Source organism: Cydia amplana, chromosome 14 (genome assembly GCF_948474715.1).
Source record: "Cydia amplana chromosome 14, ilCydAmpl1.1, whole genome shotgun sequence".
NCBI lineage: Eukaryota > Metazoa > Arthropoda > Insecta > Lepidoptera > Tortricidae > Cydia > Cydia amplana.
The window spans coordinates 9,120,039-9,146,750 of NC_086082.1; the positions used below are offsets into that span (position 1 = coordinate 9,120,039).

General features: G+C 36.4%; 1 protein-coding gene across 4 annotated transcripts; it reads left to right on the forward strand.

The window, feature by feature from the left end:
• Positions 1 to 5,697: 5,697 nt before the first annotated feature.
• Positions 5,698 to 24,100, forward strand: LOC134654077 (protein gooseberry). 4 transcript variants are annotated; one of them, XR_010097305.1, is made up of 7 exons: positions 14,526 to 15,108; positions 17,360 to 17,532; positions 17,622 to 17,880; positions 19,387 to 19,586; positions 20,161 to 20,771; positions 21,126 to 21,240; positions 23,946 to 24,079. XR_010097305.1 is itself a non-coding variant. In XM_063509493.1 (6 exons), the coding sequence occupies exons 1-6, from the start codon at positions 6,487 to 6,489 to the stop codon at positions 24,061 to 24,063; spliced, it is 1,416 nt and encodes a 471-aa protein (XP_063365563.1). In that variant the 5' UTR covers positions 5,698 to 6,486; the 3' UTR covers positions 24,064 to 24,100. The 4 variants fall into 4 exon arrangements, 3 of the variants coding, with proteins under 3 accessions (XP_063365563.1, XP_063365562.1, XP_063365564.1); XM_063509493.1 differs by lacking the exons at positions 14,526 to 15,108; positions 21,126 to 21,240 and adding an exon at positions 5,698 to 6,541 and having other exon boundaries at positions 23,946 to 24,100; XM_063509492.1 differs by lacking the exon at positions 21,126 to 21,240 and having other exon boundaries at positions 14,527 to 15,108; positions 23,946 to 24,100.
• The last annotated feature ends 2,612 nt before the right edge of the window (positions 24,101 to 26,712 follow it).

Below are 26,712 nucleotides of genomic sequence, written 5' to 3' on the forward strand. Positions count from 1 at the left end.
CATTAAAACAAGTCAAAGTGAACCCCAGTTATATCCATTTAAGATTAATGTTCCACGTCAGATAATTATGTTTCGACCGAGTTAACTAGCCATTAAGTTCGTGTCAAAGGGTTGGAAAACGGAAATTGGATTGTGCAACATAATACTCCATAATTTGTATTATTATTTGTTTTTGAATAAATTATTACCGTTTCCCCTACTTTTTAACCCAATGGTTAAGTTGACCTAATTTTTAAATAGGCTAAATATGATATTATGAGCAATGAGAGTCTGGCTACTGAAATATTATACAAATTTTTGGCGGGAAATTCAAAAAATCTTGGGCTGGTCACACGTTGTGTAGTAGGAATTATAGTTTTGATACTAGAAAGATATTCTGTGCACATGTAAGGTAAATAAGTTAAATATACGTTGACGTGCACTCAAAGTCAGCTCACATAATGTCTACCACTATGTAAAGTACAGTCAACAATAATTACATGTTTACACTTTCTCACCATATACCATTGTAAAAAGGCGAAAAATTAAATGTAGTGTTAATAAGACCTAGCTCAATAATACCGTAATACATATATACCGTAATACATCACCAAAAAATTTACGTACTATGCCAAATATGCTAAATGCTAATATCAAAATATTTTATAGAGCACCAACCTCCTAATTTGTTTACATTTGGTTACGACTTGCAAACATTGCAGTTTTTCGTTATACAATGCTACACGTCGACTTCGCACATTGTCGTAATTATTTACGAGCTTAAATAATAGTTTATTTTAAATAATATTAATAATGTCTATACTGAGAGAGGTCCCTCTCAGTATAGACATTATTAATATTATTTAAAATAAACCCCTTATAAACCGCAAACAATTTGAATGAATGACATAAACTGACAACTGACTTTTAGCTTTTTTTAAATCATAGACAATTGGTGATACTACAAGGAAATATCTGTCAACAATTTTTGGCTAGCCAGACTCTACGAGCGGAGTGGAAGGTATAGATGCTATTGAATACAAACTTTTGATTGGTTATCTCTCTCTCTCTAGACAAAAGGTCAAATGAAAGAAAATCAAATGAATTTCGGACAGAAACCGAGAAATGTATTATACATACCTAAACATAAACACTCGATATCAATATAAAGCAGTAGTGTAACATCCACTGTATATTTTTGCGTACTTCATGTAAAATTAAATGAAGTTAAACATTAAAATGGCCGCAGTTTGCGATCAAGCATCTCATTTCAAGATGATAGAAATTGGCTATAATCTCTCAAAGTGGGATATTAATTCCAGAGGCATTGTTGAGCCCACCTCTCTCTGGATTCATTGTGTCGATTTTCTAAAGCAAATTCCCGCCATAATTATTTTATAAATCTTTTTGAATTTGTAGGCATTCGATAAAATAGGTATTGTAACTTTTTATAAAGATTAAGTTATTGTATAAATGGTGATGACACTGATGTGGCTAACACTGGCTGAAATTTTTGACTGGATCAGGAGAAAGCGCTCTTTAGTCATAATTAGTTACTGGGTATCCTAAGACGTTTTCTAGGAGGTTAATAGCCTGTTCCGAAGGTCCACATTTGTAAGCAAGAGATACCTCCTCCCCATTTGTGCCAGGGCAGGTGCAGTAACAAACAACCGATCGATATTAATTTAGTTGATTGAATTAGCATGAAGGATGAGTTCATAAAAGTTCATAAAGCTCTTTATGACTAAAATTGTTTGTATGACAATTTATATTTTTTAGTTAAGGGGGATGTGCGTGCGCGTGATTAATTTTCCATACATTATTTTTGCAGGTTTATGGCGTATTTGTTAATTATATTTTTCTGTTATTCTTGTCTCATTCAATTTCATAGAAAAAAGTATTTTGTTCCTAGTAATTTCTATGCGCATGACACAAAATTTCAAATTGTATGTAAGTTAGTAGGTAGGTACAGTTCAAATATTCTGTATGCCATGATAGGTACACCATAAAATATTATGTAATACGAATCTTATGGGTACCTACGTATATTAGTAATAAGCAATACCAATCAGGGTAACGCTATCGACATCAAGTCATCTCATCCGTATTCAGTTATTGTAGACACGCCCGCTCATTAGCGGACAAAAAATGGCGAATTATTTAGCGATATGACTCACTGTCCGTTTATACGCTGTAATGGCCGGATAAACGAAACAATAAGCGTTGTTTAGTGGCACGTTTGCACTTTGTTTGTACCTACTTACGTTGGATTCACTTGCAAGAGTTGAGTTCTGAGGCTATCAAATGTTCAGTTTTCAATTATTGTTCTAGTTATAAATTAATCTTCTCTATTATATTTTATTTCATGTATATGCACCTATAATACGTAGATTTTAATTTTGAGTAGTTTTAAACATATAGATTTCATCTACTTCTTGCGGTCTTGCTGAATTACTAGAAAAGTAGTTAAATACTAAAATGTAACCCTTCATGGTTGGTTATTTTATTTATAAACTAATAACCGACATCAGCAACTTATTAGGCGCAAACAAATAAACGGAATAAGTACTGATTCGATTTATGTAGTTGAATCTCCATCGTTTAATTAAATTACAATACATATCAAACCAGTATCAAACTCATAAGTGATTGAAGTTCAAATAGGTTGATGATGAACCAACAAAAGTAGGTATGATTCACATTTATACCAACCGTGCAATCAATTCTAATTGCCCTCTTAATGTTCTCATGTTAATTTGTAAATTTTTTTCTTACTATTATCTAATAAGACGAGTTTGTGGAGTTGCGTGCGCGATTCCTCGTTTATAGATGTGTAATTATACAGAGGTTTCGTGTCAGACCTCCCTTGAGCATATCTGCCAATAACTTTTTCGTTATTGAACAATAAGGAAATTTATGAAATAATACTTATAACACGAATATTAAAACCTAACTTGGGAATACATTGTAATTATTAGATACCTACGTTTTGTGGTAATGTCATAGTCTTGTTACATTTTGATTTGTCAATGATGCTTAAACGTTAAGAACGAACGTGTTTTTTATTTTTGTCACTGTTAACAGAGTCGCAGACAAAAATTGAACAAATAAAGCATGCTTCTGAACATCGTGTGCGGTATGTCATCGCGAACGCCGCTTCAGCGGTGTCTTTGCGGTGTAATCGTCCCTGAAGCGCGTACGCAGCGATTTCAGCGCGTATTTCACGCCTTTTTTGTCAACTGCGCCTGAGGAGCGTCGCTCGTATGAAGCTACTAAATAGCGCGTGAAGTGTCAACTAATTGCCAGCGAAAGCAAAGGACACTTTTTGCTCGATCGAGGAGTAATTGGGAGATAATCTTCAAGGGACATTGTTATTTTAGGATCATCCGTAAAGGTCGCGACGGAGGTCTGATATCCTTTCTATTTGCGCTACTTATAGATATTTACTTTGACTGATATAAATAAGTTTTAGTAAACTTAAACATAAAATAGCGTACATATAAATAATATAATGTATAATAGTGTGTTGACTCGGCTATCAAGTAGGTGCCACTGACTGATACCTACTTTTCAATGCCAATAATTGGGTAGTTTACTTTATTCACCATTCCTAATGAACTAATTCTTCTCTACTAACAGTATTATTAGTAGGCTTTCTAAAATTTGTAATAGGTTTGTAATAGTTAATTATGACTTGATACCACAACACTTCAATTAACAGATTTCACAATAGTGAATAAAATGATTTAAAGCTTAAACATAGGTACCTACCTACTTATTCACAAAGAAACAATCAACACGGCAAATTAAGGGTTTTGTAAGAGCGATGAAGCGTTCGCCGATTTCTAATTAAAATGTTACTAAGACATCTCAAGGCTTGTGTACAGGACTCAATTTTTGTTCGATTCAATATCGTATTGTTTTCCGTTCCGTTTATGATTGTAATGTTACCTGTGTTTGGGAAGTACCCTTCAACGACAAGTGGATCGTCAACTATCGTCTGAGACATAATTTAATAGCCTATTCATCTACATAAGCCCGAGTACGTACTCTACGTAGCCAACATGCCATTCGTGTACGCTCCGTCAGGCGTGTCTCACTCCGCGATTTCGTCGCTTTGCTACAGGTAGCTAAAAGTACATCCGTTCGGCCCCAATTTTGGGGAAAGCCATAAGCCGCGCGTGGCGCTGTCGCCACCTAGCGGCCATATCTGTGCTGATCGTAACAGACGCGTTTTGTTAGAGAGTGAGTCTTCTGTACTTAGTAGGTACTATTATTTATTCTGTGGCTCCGTAGCGTAGCGAACAAACGCAATTGTCATTGTCGATGTCGCACTAATGTCACGTAATATTTGCTGCTCCGTACATTTTCAAAAATTAATTACGGGGTCATAATTAACGGTAACTTAAAAAAACTGTTAAACTAATGATCACACGGATAAATTATATCCGTGTATATCTGGTTTAATTTATTGCTCGTATTGGATTTGCACACTATTTTTTATAAGCCTGATTTGTTAGTAAATCTTTAATATTATTACCATTTACGTATTATGCAGCATAGCATTATGAACTTAAGTTATTTATGCTAACCGTTTTGTTATTATTTAACCGACTTCAGAATTCCAAAAGGAGAAGATTCTCAATTGTTGTGTGTTTTTTATCTACTTAGTTTATGCTTTTGTCTGTTGTTGATAATTGTTTATATTTTCGTGTATTAAGTAAAATAATCTAAATAAATGTTTTATACAAATTGAGAACCGGATATTAGGAATCCGCCAGAAAAAAAATGACGCAACTGCAATTCCGGCTCAACGGTGCATTATGCTTGGGAAACATGGCCTTCGACGTTCTCCGCATTCTGAAATAAAACAATCTTGCAAGAAACAATAGATGTTTCCGTCATTAGAGTTAATGAAGAAACACTATGCTGACTCGTTATCTTCGATAGAGTACAGATGCGGATCTATATCGGGGTTCCTAAAATTTATTCTCCTATTTTTGTACCTACTCCCTAATATTTTTTGTTATAATTGGCATTAGGACGATATGTCTATGGCTAGTGATTTCAGGTCAAAAGTTTTTATGAAAACTATGTTGTGGCTAATAACCTAAATTAAGATTATTGATAGTTATGGTATACCGATGTTTGAGGACTATTGAGTTTCAGGAAATCAGAAAATGTAGGTTCTTATTTTAATAGAATATTCCACCTTATAACGAGGATGTTATCCGTCCATCCCGTCACTAGCCCCTGGTGGCCTACGCTCACCCGATTGAAATTGAAAGATTGTTCTCGCGAACAGGACTGTAACTGAAATTTTTGCAAATTTTTTTTTTGGGTATAAACCGACAATTAATTTTTAACTTTATGCAATCTTAGAAGATTTAATATTCATGTTTTCTTATTCGATTTTAAATACTAGTTACCTACTAGATCTGTATCGGGTTAACGTGGTTAACTATTAGTAGGTAACGTCAGTATTTTAAGATGTAAAAGGTGTTGTTACCTAATTATTGTTAACATCTAACCGCTTTATGAAAATATTATTCAAAAATAATAATTAGAATTGTGATAGTCAGATTTCTCTAAAGTTTGTCGGATTTTGATTCTGTGTATGTTTTTATGAATGGCTTAATATTTAATCGACGACCGTTATAGTAAATATTTAAGTAAGTAAATTAATATTAAATATACGTATGCCTCAAAGTAACTTATTGCTGAAAAAATAATATTACGTTGGAAATAAAATGGTACTCAACACGAACACAGATCAACAATGCAATTAACTCACACAGAAATACCGGTTGATTTTCAAAGTGTGCACCAAAACTCCGCCCTAAACAAATTTTGACCAATCGGCGACCGCTGTAGGCATAGATCGTTGTGGCAACACGCCTCATGTTTTTCGTCACGGAACGGCGACTCAGGCGCGACTCACACATTGTTAATGTTAGCGCTTCGCTTTGAAGACACTGGATCCGAACGTTCGTACCGTCTCGCTCTTTCACCGGCCGCTGTAAATTTTGATATCATTTTTAGAATATATAGCACCAGAAAACGTCTAACTGAGTAAAGAAGTAGTTGTTAGTTCAGACCACCTGAAGAATAATTAAGAAGTAATAAGGATAGTTGAAGAAATTTAGACCAAGAACGATGAATTTGTGATCGGGTCAATTCTGGCCGATGTAGCAGTTCGGGCGTCAGAAAGAGACAAGTGCTCGGACGGAGGGGTTTGGAAGGCTGCGGAGGCGGCTAGTTTGATCATTTTTTGTTGCACCGCTGATTGTGAAAGATTACACTTGAGAGTCGAAATACATCTTTACATCACACGTCAGTGGGCACCGAGCTGTCTTCAAAGCAACACGGATTAGACACACGTTTCTTTTAGGTTATCATGTCTGCGTGCAAGTAGTGATAGTGAAATATCCAGAGTGATCTTCAGGACTTTTGTGTTGGGACTGATCTGGTGTTAGCCCTGCGTCTTCGCTGCGGTTTCTGGCGTCGATGGCTGTTTCAACTCTGAACATGACTCCGTACTTCACAGGATATTCTTTTCAAGGTAAGTTTTGGGGTTGCGGATTAAATGTTTCTTTTTTCTAATCATGACATTTGTTTAGAGAAATATGTAGCTGAGAATTTTGTTACTTTAAGTTATTTTTATAAGTTTCTAGTATTTTACACAGCATTTATCTGTTCACTGGTATGAATCGAATAAACTCATTAAGTTACTCGTATTTTTATAGGATAAACAATACTAATGTCAGCCCTTTTACATCAAACTTTATTTAAAGGCAGCAGCGGTGACTTTCCTAAAAAAGTTCCTAACTGTCAATGATTGAAAGGGCCAATCATAAGGTAGTTTACCCCACTGATCAAATAAAAAGTATATCAGCGATATCGGTATTGCCATGTTTAATATAAAATCCATTACAAATACACATATGTAATAGATTTTATACTAAACATTGCAATATTAGCTACTTTTACAAACGTGCGCTGCGTCGTCAGTTTGGCTAAATGATTATGTGGAATATCTGTAATGGACTGAACAATGTGTGTATACACATACACACATGTACACACTTATATGTTACATTTAATTGACCTAGGCCAAATTTTTTATTTATAAGGTTTTATTTTAAGTGTTTTTATTAGTTTATTTTCTTTGTCTGTGATTACGAATAAAATTTTTATAATGTGCGGCAACTAGAAGCAAAAATAGAGACAATTTTGTATTTACCATACATTATGCAAGACCCTACTAACCCTACTTGTTATAGATCAGTTAGATCACTCAAACAATTGCTCAGAATACAAATGTCATGATTTTAATGATCCGCCGGATATTCGTTAATTCGTTAATATTTTATTCAAGCACCAAATAATGAATAAGTATTTAGTTGAGCTAGATATAATTATTAATTACGTACCTTATTTATTTTATTTTATTCATTTTAGGGATGACAAACAACTACTTCGTATATAATATAATGTTACCTTTTTATGTACATATAAAATTAATACAAAAAATAGCCAACGATATTACATTCATGAATTGCTATAAAATTATGTATGGTTGACACAAAAATAGAATAGTTAATTATTTAATATTTTAGACTTAATAAATATACGAAGTTGATTAGGTTACGCATACATACATACATAAATATGGTATTAAGTAGATAATAAGAAGTATTTACATATCTATTAGTATCCCCTACCTAACTGTAAAATTTAATCCGGCCTACACATGTACCTACTACATTATACCTGCCTACATAACATGTAAATGTATTACTAATTTTAATATACCAGCACCACACCTACTTACTAATTATATTACATAACTTTACTGTCTTCTTATCCGTATCCATACTAGATTTCATAAAATAGGTACCTCTTCTTCTTGTCATTCCACCTGCAACCAACTTTTCTTATTTTCTTTACCTAAGTGTAAAGTAAAAATGAGAAGGTTAGACCGTTACATTAGAAATTGTTACTTTCCACTAAAAATACACACAATTCTTTTTTTTTGTAGGTACATTTTTTCTTAAGACAAACCTTGCGCAACCAGAAACACAGAATCATGGGAATTTTAGAACCCTAAGTCCCTTTTCATTGCTAGCAATATAGCAATATTTCATCCTCGCGCGCTTTCTGTCATATTGGATAAGCTGTTCTAAGAACAATTGTTCTTTGACTCAACCTCGTTAGACCCTATCCGAAATGACCAAGGACACGCTTTAGAAAAAAAATGTCAACAATAAAGAATTTCTGTCACGAACTAGACGAGCTTCTATTGTAATATTTACTTTGTTTAACTTTCGATTGATCTTGATCTAGTTATTATAAACACTACCTCAATAATTCGATATTTATGCAGTGACCAAAACTTTGGCAAACTTATTGTAATCGTCTTTGCTAATAATTTATACATTGTTATTATTATAACCGGCTTATCAAAAGGCCACTGTAGTACCTTTATTATTTCCTTGAAATTTATGTTTCATTTTCTGTTAGGTATGTGTGATAATAATTGGTCATCCTTTCATTAAATTAAAACACAACGAAAACGGTATTATGCACTTTTTTTTAAATTGAAATCACTATTCTTTATTATTAAATGACCAATGAAGGTACTACTACCAACAGCTAAATTATACAAAAAATCTAAATTAACAATGTAGACTAAATAAAAGTCACCATATTATAGTCTTTTGAGTAGTACCTAGTGATCACACAATAGGTAATTATTATTTTTGCGATGGGTAACATATAACAATCAGTTTCAAACTAGGTACTAGAATTAAATAGTTAATATTCTCAATTTATGTAAATCGAATTTTCTTGTTGACTTAAGAATTTGCACAGTTATACAAGAGTACAAAACAAATTGAAATCAGACAATTATACGGGGTTTATTCCCTGCATTCAAAACACTAAGAATCTTTCTATCAGTTTACTATAGCTATAGTTTTAAAAGAAATTATTACCCCGCATAAAATTTTGAGCTACTTTTGTTTTCAAATGTCCTTTCTTCGTATCGATATTTTTATGACAGCCGACGACAGTTCGGTTTGAAGAATAACCGTTTCAGACTTGAGACTGTTGTTTTTTTTATGGCCCTTTAAATTTATTACTTTATGTCGCTACGAAACGGAAGCTTAAGTTCTCACACTTTTAAAATGTCGTGTTAGATCGTCGAAATAGGTAAGTGACTGAGTACTATTCGTTGCTACCTGCTGGACATTATAGGTATTCAGAAATTAAATATTCCATTGTTTCCATGCGGCTGGACTTTAAAGATTGTTTCAAAGGTTTAACGCGTATAAATAACAACGAATACTGTTCCAAAAAGCACTCGCACTGACGGTTTTACACATAAATCATTACCATACGAAAACATTTCGACTGCATTGTTAAAAATGTCACTTCGACTTATGACCTGTTTCGTCTAAGCTAAATTGAAAACAGAACAGGACGAATGAATGCAGAAGCGTTAAGTAAGAAAGAGAGAGCGTACTATTGAAGAATGCCGACGAACTCATTTTTTCTCCGCAACTCTATTTCGTATTTGGAATGTTTTAGAAGACTCGAGTATTTTCATACTTATTTTTTTATAGAAATAGAAATAGAAAAACTTTATTTGGTGTAAAACATTTTATTAATGATTTCAATCAGTAAGACCATTTAAATATATGTATGTACATATAATCTTTTAATATAAGTACAAATTGAATAAATTAGTTGAAAATAAATATGTGTAGGTTACTGTTTAATTACTTTTATTGATTAAGTATATACTGTTAAGTCAGAGAGATTTATCTTAGAGATATTAAAAATTGCGTTTTCCGTAATTGGCGTTAAAGCCACAATAACTAATGAATACTAATTACAAACGGACATCTAGATGATTAAAAACTTATCCGTTATGTATGTGAGTCACAATCAAACGCGCGCCGGGCGGTCAGCCTTTCGTGTTATTAAAAATGTTTAAATTTATAATTCGACTCCAATTTATACGACTTTTCGTTGTAAGTCGGAATTAGTGTCACACGCCCGCTCTGATGCGATGTTGATGTCAGAAAACATTTGTTTAATACGCACAGCCGAAGGAGATTATTGTCGCAAATGCGATGATCAATGATTTGTGTGAAAATGTTGATGGATTTTTAAACCTCTTTATACAAATCACCTAAACTGCTTAAAGCAATTTATAATTAACGAATCGTAAGATAAACCTCCTAAACAGGGTAAGAATTTGAAACTGGACTCTATTATTAAAAATAAGACATTCCTAAATGTGAGTTAAATCGACACAAAACCGCATAATGCTTTCGATGACGGTCGCGGATCGGTCGGCGCAATCAGATGCGCCTCGGGCTAGGTGACGGACTCGCTGATGCGCGATACCGATCGGCAACTTGCGCATGCGCACCTTGTAATTTACCACACATTCGAGGGAATATTTAACGATATTAACCTGACCTAAAAAGCTGTCAGATTTGATTTGTCTATTTTGATAAAAAAATAAGCATTTCATGATATGATATGATACATTTTTGTGATTAATCCACTACATATCTACAAGAATTGACCTCTACAAAGAGTTCAGTACCATAATCAAAGTTTAGTCACATTCATATCAAGGGCCGACAAGCGGTGCACATCTCGGCGCACGCACACAGCGTCCGCGCAGATCAAAGGCACCGACAGGCTCTTTTAGCCGCATAATATGACGCGCCCCCCGCCCCCTCCGCGGCCGGCGAAATGCCTGCTCGGGCCTTCGGCCTCCGGGGCGCTTACTTGCCATTACTCATGACGATCTATTAATAAACAAATTGATATTAGGATATTACGAATGCTTACTGGGAGTGTTTTCAATTTATTAGGCTAAGGAGCTCGCTCCAATTTATTAGTGCCTATATTTTTGAAGTGAAAACTTCTTTAACGGCGCTGTGCACTTTTTGAGGTGGGGAAAAAATGTTAAACTCGTAACAGGGTTCACGTGACCGTAAGACGGACACGTGACCTGATCGAAAAACTGTTACAATGCATTGTAATGTCATTAAGTTTTTTTATTGATTTAAATGCCATCTAGTGAGTTTCCCTCTAACTGGTATTAATATAACTCGAGTACTAACAGTGATGTGCTTAGAGGTTTCAAGTAATGCGACGAAATAACGCTAAATGGCGTTAACCTCAATTATATACATAGTGCTGCAGACATTTTGCACTAGTCATTGAGTTTTCACTTCTGCAGGCACTCCCGGAGTGCAACCCATTGTTTTTTTTTATTAATTCATATTTCGTGATTAGAAGAATGAGTTCATTGAAGTTTTTCATCTCATCAAAAATAACTACTTGTTTAATAATAAAAAATCAACAAATTGACAGTCAATGCAGCGTTACCAAGTGGCTGCTTGTAGGAGAGGAGACTAGAAATCTGGATACCTACATAATAAGATAAATTGTGACGTCCCACGGATAAAGGTACCTTATGGCCGTTGGCGCTTACGCTATTATTAACGCCGCTCCGCCGCCGCGCGCTATTATTATTACGGCGCTATGCGACGTAAGCGCCAACTGCCATAAGGTACCTTTTGCCGTGGAACGTCACAATTTCATAGCGATTACCGATAAGATGGCTAAAGACGACGCAAATCTGATAAATGTGCCGAGGATTAACTGATCAAAATCTCCATTGCCGCCACCTTTTCCCATATTTCGCGACGTCAACACTTCCCTTTCGCACTCGCTCAGGCCGTCCTTGCAGTAATGCTTGCAGTAATATTTAAATTAATATAATATTAGAACAAGTACTTACTATATATGTATGTGTGATTAATTCGGACCCACTCATTGTATGCATGTTTTGCATGATTTAGTTTATACATGTAAACTTTTCATACGAAAGCATCCCCATCACAATTAACTACCTGTATTAATTTTATTTTAATCTGAGCATACGATAATAAACTGCTACCCTTTTGTATTTTTATTTTTCTTGTACAATAGAATGTAACTGTTAAGATATTATAATGTTCACTTGCGCCTTTCTTCGGCGGAGGCGTAGCTTAGCGCGAAATAGCTCACGTGCACGGCCCGGTCATCGATCAGGGTATCATTGTTCCATTAAAATATAAACTCTTTGCAATTACCCGAGGGCTCGAAAACTCACTGAGCGATAAACGATCGCTGTTCTGCAGTTAGATGTTTTAGCGATAATCAATACAACACTTGTTGGCGATTGTGATTTTATTCGATACTTTATAAATTAAACAAATTCCATCATACTTCAATCTTTATCAATCGTTAAAAATACAAAGTAGCTGTTTTTGTAGTGACAAAAACAGCTACTTTGTATTTTTAACGAAGCTAAATCAAATTATGTACCTAACGTTTTATTCTCTTTGCATACTTAAAATCGAATTTCAGTACTCTAGTATTTAAATTAATGCTACAGGGCGTGCTTTGCTTTGCTCTACTTTCAATAAGCGAGCCAAGAAAGGGCATTAATTATTCATTATACAAGCAGTTTCATAATATTAAGTCCACTTAGCTTCCGTGCTCATTTATCTAAGTACTATCAGGCCACTGCATTATGGACTGGGAGCGGCAACTTCACTCAAAAGACTCATTTCTAACAAGAAAAGAAAAAGTCCGTCAAATCAGTACATAACTCGGTGTGAATACGAATGAGGTCAAACAGGGCATTCTCAAACAAACGCCATTATACTGAAATAAAATATTCTGTTCCATTCAATACGCAGAGGTAAGTTACACGTTCGTTTCTCGCTCGACTTGCCGAAAGACTGCTTCGTTTGAACAGTTGCAGCAACGTCAATGGAAGAGGCACTCTCATTTCATATTGGTTATTAGAATATTTGTCTTTACCGGTTGCCGCCACCTGAGTCTGTTGTTTCTATTTTCTACATATTTTCACAGTTTCTACATACTTATACGTATGTTATAAATAGGTAAATATCGTTGTAAGAGGCAAACACGCTGTAGTATTAGGTTAACATATTAAGTAGGCACTTCAATTTTTATTTTTGCTATATCTCAAGTTATTATTATCAACTATTCACGATGTAAAAAAAAATATTTTATAAATGTCAGTAGGTATATTTCAGCTCGGAAGTAGATATGGTTCTAACTATGCCTTTCATTTGTGAGTTATTGAAGATAGACTCTTCTTTTGAAACTCTGTAGGTTCTCACTATGCTAAAACTAGCATAAAAAAGAACAGCGGGTTAATAATAAACATAGAAAGTATGGAGCCGTAGAACGACCGCTTTGTGACCGATTGCACAAACCAATACGTCAAAAAGGTTGTCAAATGCTCAGTATGAAAGTATAATAGAACTGATTTGATATTCGACCGCGCTACATTTGAGGCGGCGCGCGCGCTGCCACGGGCCACACAGACCTCCACTCTTGAAGAAGGCTTAATGGAATGACACAGCCTTTGTCGACGCCGCCCAATTCGAAAGCCTATTCAGATGGCATTTCTTCTCATTGTTGCTTGATTTTGGATAGTAATAGATAATTTTATTAGTCTATAGATGACTTTTAACAGGTTACGGAGTAGAAATCTCGATGTCAATATCGAAACATTATTGTCATCCAGGCATGATAAACCTAGTTCTCATATTGAAATATGTTATTTTTCCTTGATTTAGAAGCAAATTTATCCGAATACAATTTGCGATAAATTTAGGTATACGTGAGGTAAAATTGAATCCGTAACTTTTGCTTGTTTAAGTGCAATGTGATAACGTTTAGTTAAACCTCTTGAATAGCTACATCAATATTTCATTCGGATAAAAAATACAATTTTTCAGAATGCTTCCACGTAATATAAATATTATAAATAAGTTAAATAACGTAATATCTATGTTTACAATTAGCGATTCAGTTTACATGTTACATCGTACCTAGGCTGTGCAAGCGCACGTTTCCACACGACGTTAATTCAGTGCCTTGAACTATGACCAGCGTTAGCGGAACGAGCGGTTATCGTCCGCGCAACTCATGTGGAAGAAAGCGGCGTGGCATGAGACGTTAAACGTCATATAAATTTTACTGTAGGCATATTAATGTCGTTACGTGAAATTGATTTGCAAGCAGAAACATATTATGATTGTGAAAACGGGGTTTACGATTTATTTACACACCACGATATCGACTTGAAACACAACAAACTATCACTGTACCGTTGTTGGCGCGAAGCAGCAGAATAAATTGTATAAGGCACCACACGTTCACACACCACATGGAAAATTAATTTACAAGACGTTTATTGTGAGTATTTATACGGCGCATTTGTAAATTGTACCTATAGTAATCGGAAGTAATGCTACAATTTGCTACGAAACCTTCTAAAACATAGGCGATTTAAAATACATACATACATACGAAATTAAATATACTAGCAGTAGTACCTATATCAAATATGTGGTATGTTTTATCAAACTTTGGATTATTGCCTAATTGTGAGCTTGAAGCAGACACCAGTAATTGTCTGCTTACTTATGCAATTAGAGCTTACTCGTTGTGCCATGTCTATCACCTTGCGGCGGCTTGCAGTTTAAACTTTATGAAGCCGCACAAATAACACAGTTGCTTTCGATTACGGCTGCAATAAATGCGAAGGGCAAAAGTAATTAGTCAAAGGCCACTGACACCAATTAACGCAAAACAAAGCGCAGTGAAACTCTTTAAGACGATTAACAAATCAAACTCGATCAAATTAAAAACGAAAATCTACGCAATGCCGGAAGGTCAAAGAAATCCAATCTCGACCCTTCCAATGACAACCGTAATTAGCCAGATGCAGAGGTTGATAAAAGTGTGATTGCTAATTAAAGTTGACACAGAAACGCCAATGGTGAATTCAAAATCTTCATTTATTCCGTCACGGCTGGACTCTTGCATTTGAGTTTAAATGATTGACTCTGTTTCAATTTAGCTCAACAAGAATGCAGCGGTTGAACGAATTGCAACAAGATTATTTGATTGTGAGAAAATTTTATGCTTTCCACATTCCGATATCTGTAGCCGAGAAAACTGTTAGTGTGTTATTTAAAGCCGCAGAGGGAAGTCCTGCAATGAATAAAACGCGTGAGTAACTATTGAAACGTTGCGCACTTTTTTCGGGAACCGATCTACTCTACTAACATGCATTTTTTGTTCATTGAGTTGTTGATGTCGGTGCTCCACATCGCTGCCACCCTAGTAGCGGCCTTTATCGCGGCCAACTTGTGCATGCTCGCTAAGCTCTTCCGGACGATTAGTTGCCAATGAATGTTTGAATTTGTTGTTAACTTTGCCTCCTTTTGCGATAATAGTGTTACTATGTTTGCGAACTGTATTACGCATTGTAACTGCAATAGATTTTTTTGGAGGCTTGTGTGCCTTTTGTCAATTGTTCGTTTTGTATCCTGTTTGGATATGAAAGCGTTTACTAGGTGTAAAGTTATATCGTTTTTATTCCATTCTATTGACTGCGGCGGCTACCGATATTATTATTATAATCTCTTTATTATATGTATTGGTTTTAACGTTATTGAATATGTAGTATAATAATAGACAACACAATTTATAAATACATATGTACTTAAAGAATTGTATTTTTTAACCTTAACATATTAAGTAAGTTGCATCTATTATACAATTCAGCTACATAACTATTACATTGTACCTACCTATACCCAGATTGCACCAGTTATCACTCATCGCTAGCAAGAGTGGGAAATATAATGATTATAATGAAGTGATACATTATTACAAAGCCACCCACATTTGTATAGCGGGGTTATTATGAACGCGTTATGCGTCATAAATATTTCGGGAACATAAAATTAACGCTCAAAAACACGAGGCTTTCGAGGCACCGCAGCGTCTACGGGGTCCGACAAAAAAAGAGGATCACTCGCAGAACGAGAGTCCAGCAGGCTTGAAAAGGTCACTTTCTGCCACACAACAATGAACTTTGAGATTTAGAGTTTAGAGTCCACAAATAAGAATTTGTGTCATCTTCCTTTAGCTGCAAATGGGATATTTTGGTTATCCCAATTACTGACCATAAGTTGTTTGCGTTACGGTTTATTCTTGGTTGTCTAACTGCTGAACAGACACCTCGGTATATCATATCAAAGGACATACTTGTTGACATGTTGTCTAATTGATTGGTGGTTCTCAGCAGGGGTCTAGGGCTTTACACGAGGCGGCTCCTTTGTGGAATTATTTGAAATTGATAAACTATATAAATGCCTTCACAAGTGGAAGATGCCACTTGCCACTGTTATTTTTTTTGTCTGTATGTCAAATTTAGGGTAGGTGGATGGATATTTGAGAAAAATTAGATGCTATTAATCTACTCTTTGTAATGCTCTAGTTATTAATTAAACCTACATGTGTAATATACGAGTCGTTTTGGCAGAGTGCTTAAAGCTTTTACAATATTTTTGACTATAGTATCTACACATATTCATTTATAAATAAATTAATTCAAATTTAAATTTATTACTTCTATGTGTATTATCTAAATATTAAAGCGTAAGAAACCGATTTGCTTAGTTCAATAGTGAAATCAATTGAAACGATGTTTCTGCATGAATAATTTATATCATACTACGGTGCCTCATAAATAATATTTCATGTAAGTCCATGTCATTCACAGCACAATTTACCCCACTTTCTTGTATAATATTTTTTTGATCTGGGACTCATCTCAATAGAAGTTCACAATGCGATTGCAAAAATCAAGGAGCGGCGGCGTCCTTTGACGATAGGTGGTCCCAGCGCGTGATGCGATTATAATAGCGACACTTTTAACCCGCCTCCATTTCCCATAGGGTTTATTTGCAATTAGTTTTCATTGCATCTTAATCTTAGTTCTTAAGAAAATCATTATTATGGGTCTACGTATGTAGTTAGAATAAACTGTACAAAAGGCTTACCTTAGCTTAGTATACAATACAAATCATTACTAAATTTCATTAAGAGAAACAATTTAGGACTGTTTTTATAGAAGACCTCTTAAGATCTAGTTAATTAACTAATAAACTTACATAACATATCCTGATTCCAAATTATCAGAAAAACATTATGGCGTCTGCTTCACCGCATTCGTGTTAAAGAAATTCGATACTCCCGCTTGAGAACACATGAAATGGAACGTTAAATTGCTAGACGATCGTTGCAAATGCGCCCTTATAAACTCATGTATGAGTACTTATTCGTTGTTGTTATCCATCCATTTACGCTGCATTGCAAATGAAAAGAAAACATTTTGAAATTATTTAATTCGCTAACTTACAGGCATGATTGATATTGTTGAATCCGATTCAATATGTGTTGCTTGTTTCAGGTCAGGGTAGAATGAACCAACTGGGCGGGGTTTTTATTAATGGGAGACCTCTTCCCAATCACATCCGTCTGAAGATCGTGGAAATGGCGGCGGCGGGCGTGAGGCCCTGCGTCATCTCACGTCAACTTCGGGTCTCGCACGGCTGCGTCTCCAAGATTCTCAACAGATATCAGGTGAGAATGAGTTTCTTCACGATTTGTTCTTGCGAGTCGGACTTGACAGTTTAACCGGTAAAGTAATATGTATATTGTTTTGTCATCAGGAAACTGGTTCCATCCGCCCTGGTGTGATCGGAGGATCTAAACCGAGAGTGGCGACGCCTGAAGTTGAAAACAGAATCGAAGAGCTCAAGAGACAAAACCCAGGTATATTTTCCTGGGAAATTAGAGATAAACTTATAAAAGAAGGAATCTGTGATAAAAACACAGCACCGTCAGTCAGTTCCATATCGAGGCTTATAAGAGGAGGCAAAAGGGACGAATCAGATCCTAGGAGAAATCACAGCATTGACGGTATTCTAGGTAAGTGTACAAACTTACCTATGATTTGTCTCAATTTGCAATGATAATTGTGATTTGTCTATGATTTGAGCGCCCGTTAAAAGTAGAAATAGCTAAGTTTTTTTCTCTTCACTTAGTTCCATACGAAGTTGTAACTATCCGTAAAGGACGCTAGATTCCTTAGGTATTATTTATTTAAATACTACTTATAAGTAGTTTAAAAACACCATTCATTCATGATAACAATACTCGCATATGTAGACTGCGCTAAGCACTAGACCGAGTTTTGCACGTTCCGATGTTTGAAGGGAACACTTCCTGCGAGTGTTTGCATAAAACTTTTTATTACTCGAGTTCGCTATTGTACTCACCTCTCTGTATATAACAACGTTGCCTATACTGCGTAGTATCTTTTTGTATTTATTTTTAGTTAGGTCAAACTTTTGGATTGCTCCTCTCGTTTAGCAACCGAGATTTATGCAGAAATCCTTGGCGATTAGCAAATTTGTTTGAGAAGTTTCCGACTCTGACGGAACCTTCGAGCTAATGATGCGTTAATAACTCGCCGTGTCATCGTAGTCCTTAACGCTCATTTCAGCCCATAATCACTTAATTTAGTTCAAAGCCCACTATTATTATAAATTTATACCTATAATGAGATTGTCAGAACGTTTGCAAACTTCGCAAAATGGCGTATAAAGTTAATAATCAAGGTAAAAGTGAAGCGGGCGCACGCCACGGCAGCGCCCCTTGTGTCGGCTTCGAAATTGTAGGTTATAAAAATGAAATTAGTACCCAAAGCTGTTATTATCCCATCGCGTTTGGCCGCGGGGCTTGCATTACGACAATCTGTCCGTACTGCACGTCTTGTGCCGTATAGCTATCCAATATAAAATGGCGCTCCTAATATCCCGGTTCGGCGACGGCGGTTTCGCCGGAGAGATTCTGCGCGCGATAAGATTATGCATATTAAGTTGTGCGCGGCTAAAGTACACTGGAAAAGCGGCCCCTTTACCATTCGCCTTTGCCAAGCGCGTATTGAAAATTTGCGGTTCGTGCTCGCCCTGTGACGACGGTTAACGGTCGGCTTGCAACTCGCACGAGTCTTACGCTGAAATATTACCATGTACCGCACTTTCGCATCTCCCGATACCCACTCCCATTACAAATCACATTTTTATAACATTTTATCACAATAAGCACACCAAATCAAATTATAAATCTACGTCATCTGCCGCTTACCAATCTAATTCAACGTCTTGACGTAATGTAATTTTGTAAAGGCCTAAAAAAACTCACTAGCTGTTATAATGTGGTTACGTTTAATTTAATCAAGACCGCGTGTGGTCCCCGCGGTAGCGCGACGATAATCGACATAAAACAACAGAAAAATTACGAAACGTTAGAAAGTTAAGATTTATGACAACATGAAATTGTTTTTATTAACTCAGTTTGGCAACAATTTAAATAACCTCTAGGTTTTTTTGGTCGACCTTTTCTGATATCAAATTATTTGATTGTTCGAAGGACCCTCATCTTGCGACGACTCCGACACTGAATCAGAACCTGGAATTACGTTAAAAAGGAAGCAACGCCGATCTCGAACAACTTTTTCTGGTGATCAGCTCGAAGCCTTGGAGAGAGCATTCACAAGGACCCAGTACCCCGATGTTTACACCAGGGAAGAGCTTGCTCAGAAGACCAAATTAACTGAAGCCAGAGTTCAGGTATGTAGCTCCCAAGCAAACCGTTGATAGGTACTCTCCTAATTAGATGAGCGAACAAAAGAAAGAACTATTTTGAATTTCATAAATGGATGGGTATAATAAATAATACTTATTGTGGATCACATTCAATTCCCGCCCCTAAGGCAAGAGCATAGTAAAAAATGACGTAATTACATTGATAATTAATTATAACGTACGCATGTAATCTAGCTACCATATGTTGCGCCGCTACTGTTTCCTCTCAGTTTTTTATTGTATCATTACAATGTTATTTTATATTGAGTTTTTATTATAAACGTCATTCTTATCCACTCGGTAAATACACAGTGTGTAAACAAAATACTAGCAAAGTGTTTTATTATAAGGTGAACTAAACTGGAATGCGAGCATATAAACAAACTGATGCATCTCAAATTGGTTGAAATCTATTAAGCGATCGATTGCCTCGGGGGATTATCTTGTGCGACAAATTTCATTTGACTAAAGTGGATTAATTTAAATGAGTGCCTTTTACAAGGTTTAGCGAAGGCCAGATAAATCCAGTGTGTGTTTCAATTGATTCTCTCTTCCGTAGGTGTGGTTTTCAAACAGAAGAGCTCGTCTACGCAAGCAACTCAACTCTCAACAACTCAGTGCCTTTAATACGATGTCCTTACAATCCGCTTTCCCGTCAGTCCACCAGCAATACGAGCCTCCAAGTAGCTTCAATGCTCAGTGCGCTTCTTGGCCGCAGTCATATTCCTCCGCACTAGGTTCAAGCTCCGTTCTGAACTCCGCCTTGGCTCCATCTTTACATCAATCTGCGTTAACGCCATCAGTTTGTCAGTCAGCATTAGCTGCTTCATCCTTACACCCTCCAACCTCAAGTTCGTTCACATCAGGAAACCTGACTCCGCTTTCCCACTCCTCCGAACTTGCAACGCCTCTTCAAGTCGCAGCCGATGCTACACCTCCCAGTTCGAGTCCCAGTGCCTCTAGTCCGTCAGTAAACCAGAGTGGTGGGATAACCTACCAGCACCCCACATATGCGAGTCCGAGCGACCCTGTATCCCACCCTTATGGCTACGGGGACTATGCGAAACAAGATCATGCCATGTCCGCACATAATCACTGGACCTCGAGACAGCTCAGCGGACATGCCTCGAACAAATTAGCCGAAGTCGGTGCATGGCCAGAAAATTATAGGTGAGTTTTTATCTCTTATCTTATCTATTATTAAAATTTGTATTAAAATTGCAACTAACATACCGATTATATAAACAAAATAACACATTGAATTCATAAACACAAACTATGACGTCTTAATAATGCCCGGCGGCTGGCAGGTAGCCTTATGAATTATTGATTGATGCTCAGCTACTCATATTCTGACTGTGATTGTGCAGATGAATATACAATTACATTATTAAAAACTGACCTTTGTAGCTGACGATACAAATAGCTACCCATTAGGCTAATCCCAGATCTGAGTATTGTTTTTGTAATAAGTAGGTTTCTGTTTGTATTTATCAATGACATCATTTCTTCTTTGGTCACTAGCGTTTGGCGAGGAGGGACAAGCTACTAGACGCATAGGTGAACTCATTGACGAAGGTACTAGAGTAGCAAAACGACCGGTGGCTATCAGGAGCGGGGAGCTCGATCGCAAATCGGGGTGCGTCCATTTTATTTCTTTTCACCTTCCTTTATCATTAGTCCGAGCGGCCGCTAATCAATTAAGAGTGTAAGAAGTCGGCCATTATCCGCGCGCGGGTGGTTATTACAGCCCGAGCCTCGTAATACGCCGATCTGATCGTGAATGCATAGGGCTGCGAATTTTATAGAGATTTTTGATCGATTTTTAATTAAAATTTTGCTCACTTAATTTCAATTCTCATGAAAATATAAAATATTGCCGTCAGACGTTAATTTGAAAAAGCAAGAGCGTCGAGGCGGTAGAATCATGTTTTGTTGTTGTGTAGGCATTTAGGTAGGTATGCCGGAGAATGTGTTACTACCAAAGTGAATTTGTCGAAAGAGAATGTGACATACTCATTGTCGCTTTGTACTCTATACGGCGACGACATTTATCTGTGTTATCGAGACAAAGCACGTCTATAAACCTCACATTGGACCACACACAATATCTCTTCGCGTACAATGACGGACACACTAATAATATATAGGTTAGCCACGTTTATTCGGCGGTCTGTCTTATCTAGTCCTTTACGTGGCTTGATTGACGCAACTCCATTGTGCTCGGCATTGTACTTATTACTCTGCCTGCCAAAAAATATAATGCAAAGCAGAGAATATGGAGAACGAATTATCCCACGTCCATATGGCGCGTTGCGGCCCCGCGCGGTACACGAAGCATTTACAATTTAAATTCATAAGCGCTTTTATAAACGTTTCTACAATTTTACAGCAAGTTACGTGTCTGATCGTTATATTTTATGATTGTATAGGGCAGGAGTTAGTTATTTAGTCATCTAAGATATTGTAATGCATTTGCAACTTGTAATTAAGAACACAGTCATTGGTCGTAAACAGCGATTGTGATTGCCAGTTTGCTGCCGGGTGTGTAGCAGCTTAGCCTGTATTTCATTATCCGTCAAAGTTTCAATTAAACTTACTTCAATGATACTAGGTTTTAGATTTGCAATTTTGAGTTGATGTTGTAGAGTGTAGCGGGAGAAACTTTTAATACGATTTCCTGAATGTGTCTTAAACTCTTGTGTCTTTATTCGGCCAAACTAATAAAATTTGCCGTCAACATTCGTAGGTCAAGTGTGATTATGAGCAACAATGTTCGCAACCACAACTCATGGCGGAAAACACGGATAAACACACGTTCCTTTGTAGAGAGCATAGCGGCAATTAATGAGAGGCCGAACGTGACATTAGTGCAGTGAACCCGAGCATTAAACTAACGCGAGCCTAGTATTAAAACTTATCTGCAGCTATTTACATTCGACTTCCTAACTGCGGGACACGGCTCGCGTGTTCGACTTCGAGTGTTCAATGCGATTTTGATATCGAGCTCTCGACTCACGCGATAATCGCCCACGGAAATTTATATGGAGGAGTTGCACCTGTAGAACAGACTTATTTATAGGGCGTTTAAAAGAAGTACCATACATTATTACTCTTACGTTGTTATTAAAAAATGAAGGCTAAATAAACAAAATAACGAGTACCGAATATGTATATATTTTCTTGTAATAAAAAAAAACATTAAATCTAAAAATTTATTACGCATAGGTAATGAGGCTATCCAGAGTAAAATAGAACACTATTAAAATAAAATTAGTTATAATGTAACCTATATCAATAAACATTTTTTGACGGACAGCGCTATTTGGTTTCAGCAGAGAATAAATAATAGTACTAAGTACAGAAGACTCACTCCCTAACAAAACGCGTCTGTAACGATGCACAGATATGGCCGCTAGGTGGCGACAGCGCCACGCGCGGCTTATGGCTTTCCCCAAAATTGGGGCGGAACGGATGTACTTTTAGCTACCTGCAGCAAAGCGACGAAATCGCGGAGTGAGCCACGCCTTGTTTCAGTAAATAATTCCTAGTCTATGTATTTTTCTATGTAGATGGTGGGTAATTAAAACCTGAAATGAACCAGAAAACATACTCTAATGGTTGATGGTTTGAGAAACACGCACTATTGTTTAAGAAATCTGTTTAGCTTTATTCGATCTCTTACGACAAGAATTAACCAACACTAATGACTGTTAATAACATATTAGCCACCATATTCACTAAAAAACAGTTTTACTGCGCGCTCTAGTCACGAGTTCTTTTTGAGAATGCCATTTGGATCGGTCTAACATAACTCTTGCATATCATTCCGACCTCACTTAAACTGCGCACTCCGGTAGGCCAAAACTAAGTAGCATTTATAGACGGGCATTAGGAGCCTCTACCATATTATTACACGTTCATAATAATTCGTTGGTCGATAGGTTCTCAGCGGTATTCATTGATCGGCGTATGTATGTCAATTACACTCGACATACGTTAATCCATTCATAATAATTTTCCTCCCACGTTTTATTTGTGATTTAAATAAGGAACACAATCTAAAACTGCGAAACACTTATTCTTCCCTTACAAGCGGATTAAGTGTACTAAATCTTGATAGCTTGATTGATTTAAACACACATGTTACAAGGTTATATAACCTTGTAACTTTTTACGTTTAATTATGTATTTTTGACGTGTCTTATTGAAAAGTAGCCACACTTGAATTGAAAAATATAAACAACTTGACCAATATTAATTAATACATTTTCCTATAAACATTCCTAGTTATGAAACGCTTATTATTAAATGGTAACTAACGTTTATTTTCCTTTGTTGCAGTTCATTCTTCGGCACGAATGCTCACTACGCGTCGCACGCGCACTCGCCCGGCGAGGCCAAGTCCGGGTACCCGTACTTAGGACAACTCGGCGGTATGGATATGGGCAGAGTTCATTAACCTTCTTCAAAAATATTAAACAAAACCTATGTATTTGAAAAAATAAGGAACTTTACTTGGATAATTGGAACGATCATAATTAAATTAATATTTTATTTTTGAAGTAATACACCTTCCAAATTTTGGTACTTACATTTTTTTCACACGAATATACGAATGTCTGTATCCTATGCTGTTTTGATAATGTGACAACGAAAAACATATCAATAGTGCCTTGGTAATCCGTAAAAGTTATATGCCCATTAAAGAAATTGTGAGACTAAATTAGCCTTACTGTATAAATTGTATTATATTTACAGCTTTATCTATGTTAAGATAGAATTAATAAATTAATTTCTCATTTAGTTTAGGAGTTTTGGAGTTCCTCGATTATTATTTCGTACTGACACTATTCTTCTCACAATCAGTTCTAAGATGTAAATATTAACAGTGCAGTTCCGCACACACATTGTTAATATCTCTTGTATAGCTTCTACTAGTGTTCGTAGATTAAATAAAGAAGTTGTTAAATATATAAATAAGTTGTTGAGTATTAGTTAAGTACGTCATTTATGTGTGATTTTTGTGTAATGTATCTATATCAAATCGATTAATATTTTAACAAACTAAATCACCCTTCAATAAACATGATTGTTCCCACAAAATGCCTTATACTAAATTGTGATTTGACATTTTACATTATATAATGACGAATGTATTTATTTTATAGGAGTTTTATCATATATGTATATAGAATAAGCATCTTTGTAATAATAGTTACTTAACTGAAAATAAACGAAGCCTAATGCAATGACGAAATTGTTTTAATTTTGCATTCTTAATAGGCAAATATAAAATAAATATTTTCTATTTTTATGTGACTTTAGACTTTAGAAAGCCGAGAGTAATTAAACTCAAAATCACATACGAGAGAAATCTCTATTGCGTTAACCTAGCTAGAATTTTCGATACATTAAAGTTTCATCTAACGCAGGATACGGCACTGCGCTCTGAACCTGAATTACATACCTCTAGAATAATAAACAAATTAGTCTTCTAAACTTAGACGTTGAAATGCCGCAAGAAAATTCGGGCCACATTATGTGTGATCCTTTCACCCATTAATTAAATGCTCCTGAAAATAGTTTAAATTCTGGCCTCGCACGCATATTGTGTTAGACTTAGGTATGTGTGAGTGAATAATGTCGCACACGACTTGAAAACCTTCTGTAGCTAGGCTCTTTCAGCCTGTCGAGGTAGCGATGGCATGAGGTAAATTGCACCTGACGTTAATTGCCCGACGCTGAAAGACAGCTATTGTCGAAATGGTTAGACGGATCCTTTATTCACTCGCGTCATGGCAAGCAAAATAGATACTCGTATTACATAGGAGAGGAAATTGATATGAAACTGTTCACTAGCAACGTCCTCGCTCCCCTTTTGTAGAGAGAAGGTTAAGGGATTTAAATCTTTCGTTATTGCCATCTTGCTTGAAGTAAGTATGGCTGACGCAATTTTAATCAATGCATGGTTTTGGATTCTTTAATCATACAGAATTTAGCGAAGACAAAAATTTAAAATTAGGAAGCCTTTTTCAGTAATACCCATCGCATTACGAAGCAGTCAATCGTTGGCGGCAATCACCTTTAATCAGCATCCCTGCTATTGACATTCGCTTAGGTATATCGGGGTTGTAAAGTGCGCATTCGCAATTGTCAATCTAGAGCAGGCGTGTCTCACTCCGCGATTTCGTCGCTTTGCTACAGGTAGCTAAAAATACATCCGTTTGGCCCCAATTTTGGGGAAAGCCATAAGCCGCGCGTGGCGTTGTCGCCACCTAGCAGCCATATCTGTGCTGATCGTAACAGACGCGTTTTGTTAGAGAGTGAGTCTTCTGTACTTAGTACTATTATTTATTCTGTGTCTAGAGTCGCATCGCGAGTACGTCTACGCTAAGATTGTACCACATCTAGAATGACGCTTACGCATAAATATAATTGAAATGTGCAAAAGGGAAGCCGCCACGTAAGTATATGAACATTTCATGTGTGCGAAAGAGACTACAAATTGAAAAGAACGTTAACTCAATTACTGTGACTTGGCTGTACTAATGCACAGACAAGACATCCTCTAGACTGAGCATAGTAACGCTACCCCCTCTGCCACTTATACGGTAGTTTTACTCCATCTTCGAGTCAATCCCGTGCCGTGATTGGTCCGTGTCTTTGAACGGACCAATCACGGCCCGGGATTGGCTCACCTCGTCCCCCCGCACCCCCGTATTTTTGGCAGCATCGGTTTCATGGAATAATTGCTCTAAACTCCGTCTAGAGGATTCCTAGTCTATGTACCAATGTAACGGCTTCCTAGCCTAGTCGGCAGTGACCCTGCCTTTGAAGCCTGGGTACGAATCCTGGTAAGCAATCATAGTCTAATAAAATATGGTATTCTCTTCCCAGAGTGACACAAGCCTACGTCACAATAACATTGCCACTTTATATAGCGCTATCGCATATTATTATATAGCGCTGTCGCATGATGACGTAGGCTTGTGTCAGTCACGTGGTCGGAAGAGAGTACCAGGCGGAGTATATTATTATACATACCATAAAAAAAATAAAAATAAAAATAAAATGCATTTATTTCAGACTTATAAGTGTCCATAGTTTG

Coding starts and splice junctions, on each gene's coding strand:
- LOC134654077 (XM_063509492.1), top strand. CDS start 14,967: ATGCAGCGGTTGAACGAATTGCAACAAGATTATTTGATTGTGAGAAAA. Junction 15,109..17,359: donor TCCTGCAATGAATAAAACGC/GTGAGTAACTAT, acceptor TGCTTGTTTCAG/GTCAGGGTAGAATGAACCAA. Junction 17,881..19,386: donor CAGCATTGACGGTATTCTAG/GTAAGTGTACAA, acceptor GATTGTTCGAAG/GACCCTCATCTTGCGACGAC.